This window comes from Chiloscyllium plagiosum, chromosome 14, assembly GCF_004010195.1.
Source record: "Chiloscyllium plagiosum isolate BGI_BamShark_2017 chromosome 14, ASM401019v2, whole genome shotgun sequence".
In the NCBI taxonomy this organism is placed as follows: domain Eukaryota; kingdom Metazoa; phylum Chordata; class Chondrichthyes; order Orectolobiformes; family Hemiscylliidae; genus Chiloscyllium; species Chiloscyllium plagiosum.
The window spans coordinates 8695258-8706606 of record NC_057723.1 but is presented as its reverse complement, the minus strand read 5'-3'; the positions used below and the strand labels follow the sequence as shown (position 1 = coordinate 8706606).

At 41.6% G+C, this 11349-nt stretch overlaps 1 protein-coding gene across 2 annotated transcripts in view; it reads right to left on the bottom strand.

The window, feature by feature from the left end:
• Positions 1-11349, bottom strand: part of dele1 (DAP3 binding cell death enhancer 1) — a 34973-nt gene that overhangs the window by 12139 nt on the left and 11485 nt on the right. For both annotated transcript variants that reach the window (XM_043703117.1, XM_043703116.1), the window contains exons 4-9: positions 9925-10069; positions 8040-8198; positions 4273-4355; positions 4064-4160; positions 3228-3370; positions 2036-2194 (exon numbers count right to left, since the gene is read on the bottom strand). In XM_043703117.1, the coding sequence (XP_043559052.1) occupies positions 2036-2194; positions 3228-3370; positions 4064-4160; positions 4273-4355; positions 8040-8198; positions 9925-10069 (786 nt within the window). The remainder of the gene's footprint in view (positions 1-2035; positions 2195-3227; positions 3371-4063; positions 4161-4272; positions 4356-8039; positions 8199-9924; positions 10070-11349) is intronic.

Below are 11349 nucleotides of genomic sequence, written 5' to 3'. Positions count from 1 at the left end.
CTATCCACTCCACCCTCTCCTCCCTGACCTATCACCTTCATCCCCTCCCCCACTCACCCATTGTACTCCATGCTACTTTCTTCCCACCCCCACCCTCCTCTCATTTATCTCTCCACCCTGCAGGTACTCTGCCTCTATTCCTGATGAAGGGCTTTTGCCTGAAACGTCGATTTCCCTGCTCCTCGGACGCTGCCTGAACTGCTGTGTTTTTCCAGCACCACTCTAATCTAGAATCTGGTTTCCAGCGTCTGCAGTCCTTGTTTTTACCTAGTTTTTCCCCATGGAAGACTAGCTAGCCAGGTTAGATCTCATGGAATACAGGCAGAACTAGCCATTTGGATACAGCACTGGCTCAAAGGCAGAAGACAGAGGATGACAGTGGAGGGTTGTTTTTCAGACTGGAGGCCTGTGACCAGTGGAGTGCCACAAGGATCAGTGCTGGGTCCACTACTTTTCGTCATTTATATAAATGATTTGGATATGAATATAATTAGTAAGTTTGCTGATGACACCAAACTTGGAGGTGCAGTGGACAGCGAAGAAGGTTACCTCAGATTACAACGGGATCTTGATCAGATGGGCCAATGGGCTCAGGAGTGGCAGATGGAGTTTAATTTAGATAAAGGCGACATGCTGCATTTTGGGAAAAGAAATCTTAACAGGACTTATACACTTCATGGTAAGATCCTGGGGAGTATTGCTGAACAAAGAGACTTGGGGTGCAGGTTCACAGCTCCTTGAAAGTAAAGTCACAGGTAAATAGGATAGTGAAGGCGGCATTTGGTATGCTTTCCTTTATTGGTCAGAGTATTGAGAACAGGATTTGGGAGGTCCTGTTGCAGCTGTAAAGAATATTGATTAGGCCACTGTTGGAATATTGCGTGCAGTTCTGGTCTCCTTCCTATTGGAAGGCTGTTATGAAACTTGAAAGGGTTCAGAAAAGATTTACAAAGATGTTGCCAGGGTTGGAGGATTGAGCTATAGGGAGAGGCTGAACAGGCTGAGGCTGTTTTCCCTGGAGCGTCAAAGGCTGAGAGGTGACCTCATAGAAGTTTATAAAATAATGAGGGCAAGGAATAGGTTAAATAGACAAAGTCTTTTCCCTGGGGTGGGGGAGTCCAGAACAAGAGGGCATAGGTTTAGGCTGAGAGGGGAAAGATAGAAGAGTGACCTAAGGGATAACATTTTCACACAGAGAGTGGTGCACGTATGGAATGAGGAAGTGGTAGTGGCTGGTTCAATTACAACTTTTAAAAGGCATCTGGATGGGTATATGAAAAGGAAGGGTTTGGAGGGATATGGGCCAAGTGCTGACAAATGGGATTAGATTAGGTTGGGATATCTGGTCGGCATGGACGAGTTGGACCAAAGCGTCTGTTTCCATGCTGTACATCTCTCTGACTCTATGACCAGGTAATCTGTTATAAGCAATGCTGCTTGAGTCCAGGACACTCTGGATGTTGGCCTTAGTCTTCTTCAAAGATTTTTATGGGAGCTTTTGCACATACCTGAGGGGGCACAGAACACCATGGTTTAACTTCTTTCAGATGAGATGGCATCTCAGACAGTGTTGAATCCCATTCCTCCGTGGATGCACTGGGTGCGCCATTCTAGAATTTTTAAAATCTCTTAGGGATTGGGTAGATGCAAAGGGTTGCAGAGAACCATGTGAAATGTCTGTGGTAAGCAGCAGACAAGGAGACTGGATAAACTTTTCTCACCCTCTTAAACAGGGTTGTCAGATAGGGATAGGTCAACCTCCATGGTAATATGCCCAAAGTCATCAAATGCAAAGGAACAGCATTACTGTTCGGTACTGTCTCAGTCTCTTTGAAAAAGGAGAATGGGGAGAATAAAGGTGCATAGCAGTTTAATAGACACATCTAGGCAGAGGTTTATGATTCACAAGAGCTTCCTCTGAAAAGAAGCAAGTCTCTTCAAATTAATGCAGTCCTCTTGAAGAAGCTAAGCAACATACCCGAATTTTTCTGTATGTACGCAGCATTTTTTTTAAAATTAAAAGATGATCTCTTGCCTCTTTGAGTCCAGATTTGGCTGCCTTTTCCAACTGTTCTACAGCTTCTTGGGTATCCTTGGCCTCTTTATCTGGTTTGATATGCAAGAGGTACTGGGCCCAACGGAACTGGGCCATGTTGTGTCCTTGGGCAGCAGCATAACTATAATACACAGCAGCCTGGCAAGAGAGGGGAGGATAGTGAATAGGATTGGATTTGATTGCGATACATCTTTGAGATTGTCCTACTTTTAAAACACAAAAGACACAAAACACATGATGGGAATTTCAGTAGTTTATGCCCTATTTGTCCTCAATAGTTTGTGGTAATGGGGTTAATGGCTGTTTTTTTTTAAAATGAGTTTTTGAAATCAAAGTACAGGACAAACGTGTCAACACTTTTTTGCCGATTCCTAACTGCCTTGAGTAGGCAGTGGTGGGAACTGTACGTCTTGTTGGGCCATTTCAGAGGTCTGTTAAAGGTCAGACATGTTGATGTGGACCTGTAGTCACAGGAATGTTGGCTCAGTGTCCACTTTGTTGGACTAGCAATCCAAGCGTTTGAGGTAATAATCCAGGGATAGGAACATGGGTCCCAATAGGACTGGGCAATTTAAATTCTGCAATAAAAAGCAAGTATCGTAATAGTGCAAATGAAAATACCTGACAGCCATAAATATTCATTTGATGCATGATGTCCTTTGGGGAAGGAAACAGGCTGTCCTTATCAGTCTGGCCTATGAATGACTCCAGACCTCCACCAATATGCTGGGTAGTAAATGTCAGTAACAATCACATTCCACAAATGAATAAGTAAATAAAACACAAACTAAATTCTGTAAGGGCAACAGATTTCTTTCTCAGTTGATATGGTGAGATTTGATCTCAGTTCAACATAACCACAATACAACTACTTGAGGGAGGGAAATTGACTAAGATATCCAGAGAACTCCATGTGTGCTTTACAAACAATCTAGGGGAACTTTAACAGATGTCCCAATTTAGTGTTTATCTGAAATATAAGCAATTACTATAAGCAGCACTTCCGCAGTACTGCAGGTGAAATCTCCATTTCCATCTTGTACACAAGTGAGGTTCAAATCTACAAACGCCTTGCCAATAACATACTGTCTGGCAGGAAAGGCAATCAAAACGAAAGTTAATGCATGGCTAATATATAAAAGGCAAGTCTTTCTTTTTTACAGATACCTACCTTCTTGATATCTTTGACAGTGCCTTTCCCCAGTTCGTAGCAGACTCCGACATTGTACTGGGCTTTGCTGTAGCCTTGGTTGGCTGCTACCATGAAATAGGAGAAAGCCATATCATAGTCTTTGGCTTTCATATTTTTCAGTCCTGTTCAGGATAGGTTTAACAAACAGAAAGATCAGGGAGTATAGCTCTTAGGAGAAAAGAGATTCTTTAGAAGTCAAACTAAGAATCAAGATGAACAGGGGGTTGGTTAACTCAGTCAGCTGGACAACTGGTTTGTGATGCAGAAAGACACCAACATAGTGGGTTCAATTCCCAAACTGGTTAAGATCACCACGAAGGTCCCATCTTCTTGCCCTTGTCCCTCACCTGAGGTGTGGTGATCCTCAGGTTGTCTCTCCCTAATGAGTGAGCAGTTCTATTGTCCTCTGGAACTATGGTGGCATTACAGTTTAATTACTGTCCCAATTCTATCAATTGGAAACATAAATCAGTGACTTTGTGCACATTTGTTCTGTGAGAAAATGATCGGTTTCACTGATAATACCCTTCATGGCTAAATGGCCAATGAATGGTCATTGTTTTGCCAAGTATTTTAATATCCTCAGTGTGATATGGGCATCACTGGCAAAGGTGGCTATTGCTCATTCTCTGACTGCCTTTGAGAGGTGTTGGCTTGTCATCTGAACTTCTGCAACCTCCCTCTGAAGAAGGCATAGCCACAATGCTGTTAGATATCAACATTAAGTAGGTTCATTTCCATAAGGTATCCTGTACAGTATATTTTAGATAAGCAAATTCAGGACAGAGAGAATTCTCATCAGTAAAATAACTTACCAATAATGTTTAAAATTGAAGAAATGCTGGACCTTGCAGCTCCCTGCAAGTTAGATGTGGCTTTGTTTAAAATTTCTTCTGGATTTGGGTGCTCTCTCTGATTAAACAGACCGGATAGTGGCGGTTAGCAGTTAACCAAGCAAAGCTCAACTCATTCAAGGAATCATTCAAACTAAAATCAGTGCTAAATTACTACTGGAACAAGTTACCTGCAGGTCTCCTTGCTGGCCATCCTCACATGACGAACCAGAGCATTCGGAGCCTCGTATATCTTTTATAAACAGTGGCTCATCTGCAGCACAGAAGAAAATCTATGAATCTCTACATACTCTAAATCTGATGAAATACCGTGCAAGATACTTGTGGAATAAAAAGCAGAAATGCAGGTGAGACTGCATGGAACAGCTAAGCTATGATGAGTCTCCCAAAAAATATTCTGGAAATACTTAAAAGAACAAGAGGACAAATAAGCAAAGAGCAAAGCCAAAAGGAGACCAAAAAAGGCAATGCATTGAGACAAGAGATGCAGTAAGTTTCAGAATGAATACTTTGCTTTTGTTTTTGGACAAGAGAGGGAAAAATCAGACACTGCAGCTAAGGAGAAATGTGGATTATTGGATGGGGTAAATATTGAGAGAGAGAGAAATTATTGGGAGTGTCTAGCGCGGTCTAGATGAGTTATATCCCAGGCTTTAAAGAGAGGCAAAGGGAGAAGAGTTGAAGCTTATACCATCTTATTCCAGACACAGGCATTGTGCTGGAGGAATGCAGGACAGCTAATGTTATCCTATTGTTTATAAAGGCAGCAGGGGATAAACTAAGTGATTACTGGCCAGTCAGCCTAATTTTGGTGATGAGCTAGTTATTGTGAAATAAAATTCTGCAGAACAGTATAAATCATCATTTAGTGTGCCACAGAGTAATCAAGGAGAGGCAGCCAGATATGTTAAGGGCTGATTACATTTTACTAACCAGATTGGGATTTTTGAGGGACAAACAATGAGGGTCAATAACGGTAATGCACCTGTAGTTTAAATGGGTTTTGCAAGATTATTGGCAAGGTCCTACAGTGCAACTCCGGTAAATTATAAGCTCACAGCATCTCTGGGAAGCTACCAAATTCCATCCCATTCACCTCAGAGGTTCTCAATTGATGGACTGTATATGACTAGCTGCCTCAAACTACAACCCATATTTCGTGTACAGTCACAAGTGTCACACTGAGTGTTGGCGAGTAAAGTATGAATTATTATATATACTTGGTTTTAGATTCATATAACACTAAAAATGAACTGTTTATTCTATTTTTTCCAAAGGGTTACATTTAAATTCAAAAAGTGATTTTGAGCTTGTAAGTCTGGAGATGACTGGTGTACAGAGTAACATACAAGCATGGATAGAAGAATGACTGGCTGGTAGGAAACAGAAGTTTCATAAGTGGGTCTTCTCTTCTGATTGGCAGGATGGTGTGACACAAAGGGGTTTGTGCTGGGACGCTGTCACAATTTGAATCTGTGATATGGGAAGTGAAAGCATGGCAGCTAAATTTGCAGATGTTAACTCAGGTGGAAAGATATGTTGTAATGAAGACATAAGGAAGATGCAGATGGATATAAATAGATTGAGTGAGCAAAAATCAGGCAAATGGAGTATAATTGAAATAACTCCAAACAGGCTGGTATCCCATCACTAAGTCACCCTTCACTTACATGTGGAGAGTCTTTGATACTGATCCAGCTTCCTCAGTGCCAGCCGTCAGTGAACAGAATTTCTGACACTCCTGTTCATATCTGTCAGCCAAGCCTGTTAACCAGGTTAACAGGCAGAAGTGGGTACTGCAGATTTCCTCCTCCTTCTCCTCAGATGCTGCCTGACCTGCTGTGCTTTTCCAGCACCACTCTAACCTTGAACCAGATTAACAGCCCCAGTCAGGGAACTCCCATATTCCATGAGATCCACCTGGCTGACTTCAAAACAATCACTACAATAATGTTGGACATTGTGAAGCAGTTCCAATTGGCAGAAAAAAAATGAAAAATGCAGAGTTCTACTTAAATAGAGAACATCTGCAAAATTCTAAGGCACAGTGAGATCTAGGTACTCTCGTGCATCAGTGACATTAGGTTCGAATAGAGATACAGCAAGTAGAGTCATATATCAAAGAAACAGACCCTTTAGCCCACCATGTCTATGCCTACCAACAAACATGAAACTATACTAATCCCAAATATCTGCACTTGGTCTATAGTCTACTATGCCTTGGTACTTTAAGTACTCATCCTGAAGCTTCTTAAATGTTGTGAGTACTTGCTTCCTCCGCACTCTCAAGCAGCAAGTTCCATATATTGACCATCCTCTGGGTGAAAAAGATTTCCTCAGATCTCCTGTAAACATTTACTCCTCACCTTAAATTCATGGCCTTGGTCTTACACATGGCTGCCATGGGGAAAAGCTTCTAATGATCTATTCTGTCTGTGTGTCTCAATTTTGCACACATCAATCAGATCCCTCCTCTGCTCCACATAAAATAAACTCAGTGTATCCAATCTCTCCTCATAACTGGGACTTTTCATTTCAGACTACATCCTGATCAATCTCCTCTATACCCTCTCCAGTGCAATCATGTCCTTTCAGATAGTGTGGTGACCAGAACTGCACATAGTATTCCACTTGGGCGCAATCAATGTTTAATAAATTTGTAACAAGACCTCCTTGCTCCTATATTCTATGCCTCGGTCAATGAAGGCTAGCATCCCATAAGCCTTCTTCAGCATCCAGTACACCTGTGCTGACAGCTTCAGGTATCTATGGATTTGTGCACCAAAGTCCTTTTGTTCCTCAGTATTCCCAAGAAACCTACTTATCCTTCCCTTATTAAACTTCCCAAAATTCAACACCTTGCACTTATCGGGGTTAAATTCTCTCTGCCCAATTTACCAGCTGATCAATACCACACTGCAGTTTGAAACCATTCTTCCCATTATCACCAACAACACCAATTTTCATGTGATCTGCAAATTTACTATGTGTACCTTCTATATTTATATCCAAGTCGTCCATATACATAACAAACAGCAAGAGTCGCAGCACCGAAACCTGTGGCACACTGCTGGTCACAGGCTTCCAATAACAAAAGCAACCCTCCATCATCACTGTTTGCATCCTATTTCTAAACCAATTTTGGATCTAGCTTGCCAACTTGCCTTGGATTCCATGGGTTCCTACCTTTTGGACCAGCCTTCCGCATGGGTAATTAAGGCATCAAATGAAATTCTATCCTTTATTATAAAAGACATTAAATATACAAGTACATTTTGTTTACAGAGTATTGGTGACCACATCTGAATGCCATGTGCAGTTTTTGTCTCCTGATTTATATGAAACATATGGCTCAGAGGTTTATGGGGTTGATACCTGAAACAAGCAGCTTATTTTATGAGAAAAGCTGGGCAGGCAGGGTTTGTTTTCACTGAAGTGTAAATAAATGAAAAATGATTTTGTTGAAGTATATAAGATCCAGAATGGTTTTGACAAGGTGGACTTGGAAATGATGTTTCCTGTTGTGGGTCAGTCCAGAACTAGGGTACATTGTTTTAATTTAGATTTCTGCCTTTGAGGACAGAAATGGGGGGAAATGTTTTCTCTCAGATGGGTTGAGACATTCTGGAACTCTGCCTCTGAATTTTCTTTTAAGTCGAATGAAGATAGTCAAAGGTTATTGGGGAGGGGTAGAAATGTGGAATTTGAAACATTAGATCAGTCATGATTCTATTGAATAATTGAGGCACCAAACAACTTTTGCTCCTCTTTCATATGCACAAATATATATATGCATGTAAATAACCAGGCAAGACACTACCTTCTGAAGGGCAATTAGGGATAGCCAACAAACACTCATTTGCCGATAACATCCACATTCCACAAGTGGATTCTATGATCTCGCAGTATCACTAAAAAGATTCTTTGTGACTCATACCTTGTTCAATGCTTTCATTTCGCTTCTGTTGCTTGGTCCTTGAATACACGGCTTTGACATTTGCAGGAGGGGTTGATCTGATTGATACAGAGTTCTCAACTCTCGAGTTATTGATTGAGTGCGGAGTCACACACTGAGGCAAAATGCACTGTTTGAACTCTAATAACCAAGCAAAACAATATTAACCGTCAGAGAGAGTTAGCACAAGGAGGGACAAGGTTTCTGCAAAATAAACATTTAGGGTGGTAGCATTTGGTTGCAGAACCTGAATTTAAATTTTTAAAAAATTTTCATGACAAAGCATCTCATTGTATCAATTATTTGAGTTGCAGTGACTCTGCTAGAGTGAAACATGTAACGATTTAAATGTGATCTCAACTTTGTGGGAACAGTGTTTTGGATGATGGATTTGTACATAGAAGTTGACAATTATTTTATTTTAGAAAAGTATGTGGTGTTAACTTGTGCCTTTTGTGTTGTGTCAATTTAAGTATTGTGGTATATAGGAAATTGATGTCTTCCTTCCCAAGTTTATTACAGCAGTGCCGATCTTTGGGGATATTGATGTATTCTTCTATTTCTACTTCTGAGAGAGACCAAATCCCATAAGAGAAACCACAAAACTCTGAAACTCAGCTACATCCGTGGTGTAAAGCCAAAAATATACAAGGCTGTGGTCTCAGGAAGCCACTCTCAGTCACAGCTGTTCTAGCTGACCAAGCTAACTAGGTGTTAACGTGATTCATTGTCCAAGTGATATTACTGTTCTGGTAGGAATACAAATCCTGGAAATGAGAAAACGAGATCCAAGAAGGTTGCCATGTTACATGCACATGATTAAAACTCTCAATCACCAGCTGAGGCCCGACGTGGGGGAGGGGTATAGGAAATTCCAGTTGGTGTAGGGTCAGATAATGAAGAAGTCACTGTAATCTCTGACCACTATCTAATGGCTCTTGATACAAGATGCATGTATATTGATAATTAAATTAAGAAAGTGTCAGGTTCTGGATGTTTTTTCAAAATGGGTTACGGAACAGAGAGGGAAGTGTAATTACTAGCAGACAGATTAGCCTGAGTTAGATGAGTACACCTAGTGCTGGGCACCTCTCTTTAGGCGGGACACAAAGTCATGGGTTGAAGAGATTCAGAGGTAATCCTGGGGGATCAGAACATCTTGTTATGAGGACAGACTAGAGACACCAGGTTACATTTCCATGCGAGCACATCCTAAAAGCAGATCTGATATGATTGAAATTATCAGGGGTAAACTGAATCATGAAAAAACTATTTACACTGGCTGGTAAGGTAATAACCATCAACTTACAAATGCCACATAAGAGGGAAAGGAGAGATAAAAAGGATAATAAATGTTGGCCACTTGGTGGATACAGGGACACTGAATATTTTTTAAGGCACAGGTGAATTAATCTTTAACTATTAGAGAGCATAAGGGTAGGAGCAGAGTGGGGTTGAGGCCACAATCAGATCTTACTGTAGGGCTTGAGGTTCTGAACAGACTATCCCCACCCCAATTCAGGTATTTTTTCAGAATGAAAAGCAAGCATTGCTGAACCCCTCTCCCAAATCAAATTTTCTTCACACATATGAAGATGGGAGATTTACATCAGCTACAGAAAGCTCATGAGTCTATCACTTATCCCAGCCTGAACTAGTACCCTAAGGAAGGGTAAAAGAGATTAAGGGTGAAGGATATCATTTACACCTCTTTGCACTTAGGTGACAGAATTCTTTCTAAACCATCTTACTGTTTCCAAAAACAGATGCTGTGCATTGGGACAGCTGTACTCACCTTATTAACAGCATATTCTGGACACATTTTATTTACTCAGACTTGTGAATATCTAAAAAACTGTGCACTTACTTATTCTGGCTGGTTCCAGAGTAGATGTAACAATGCTGCGGACAGAGAAAGGCAAGGCTGCGTCACTCTCCTGGGGACCACTGCGGTGACAGAAATGATGATGAAGGTGTCTTGCAAACTGTAAAAACACCACAGCAGCAGCACCCTGGAGGAGATCAGAACAGTGAAGCTTGTACAAAGATCAACTGTGGAATTGCACAGCACAGTTTATCGGGCACAGCAGCAGGTATGACACTGCTACAGTCTTAAATGACTGGATTCACAGCACAGAACTGAAGAGTTCATATCCTGTCAAAGACAAGTTGTTGTGCTGAATTCCATAAATCTGGTGGCTGCCGAAAGACTGACCAACTGGTTCACTAGATGTCATTGTCATAGAGACGTACAGCACGGACACAGACCCTTCGGTCCAACTTGTCCATGCCGCTCAGATATCCTAATTTATTCTAGTCCCATTTGCCAGCAATTGGCCCATACCTCTCTAAGCCCTTCCTTTTCATATACCCATCCAGATGCCTTTTCAATGTGTAATTGTACCAGCCTCCACTACTTCCTCTGGCAGCTCGTTCCATACATACACAACCCTCTGTGTGAAAAGGTTGCCCCTTAGGTCCCTTTTAAATCGTTCTCTTCTCACCCTAAACCAATGGTCTCTAGTTCTGGACTCCCTCAACCCAGGAGAAATACCTTGTCTATTTACCCTATCCTTGCACCTCTTGATTTTAGAAACCTCTGTAAGGTGACCCTCAATTTCCTAAGAAATGAAGGAGGATCTCCTGACCAGCATTTCTTTCCCATCCAGCAGCACCAAAACCAAATCAATAATTAAAACAGAAAGTACAAGAAATACTCCTTCAGGGAAGAAACCTCTCACCATTTCCCAATCAACCATCAGGCCAATCTCACCCTCAGTGGATGACTCTGAGCTGGCCTTCCTAATTGATCAGTTGTAAAAGTTGATGAAACAGTTCTCTGCTTTATTCGGGTGATTTTTACTAAAGTTTACTACTATTCCATAAGATGTAAGAGGCAACTTTTTCATGCAGAGGGTGGTGTGTGTATGGAATGAGCTGCCAGAGGAAGTAGTGGAGGCTGGTACAATTACAGCATTTAAAAGGCATCTGCATGGGTTTATGAATAGGAAGGGTTTAGAGGGATATAGGACTAGATTAGTTCAGGATATCTGGTCAGCATGGATGAGTTGAACCGAAGGGTCTTTACAGATTAGATTACAGATTACTTTACAGTGTGGAAACAGGCCCTTCGGCCCAACAAGTCCACACCGACCCGCCGAAGCGCAACCCACCCATACCCCTACATTTACCCCTTACCTAACACTACGGACAATTTAACATGGCCAATTCACCTGACCTGCACATCTTTGGACTGTGGGAGGAAACCGGAGCACCCGGAGGAAACCCACGC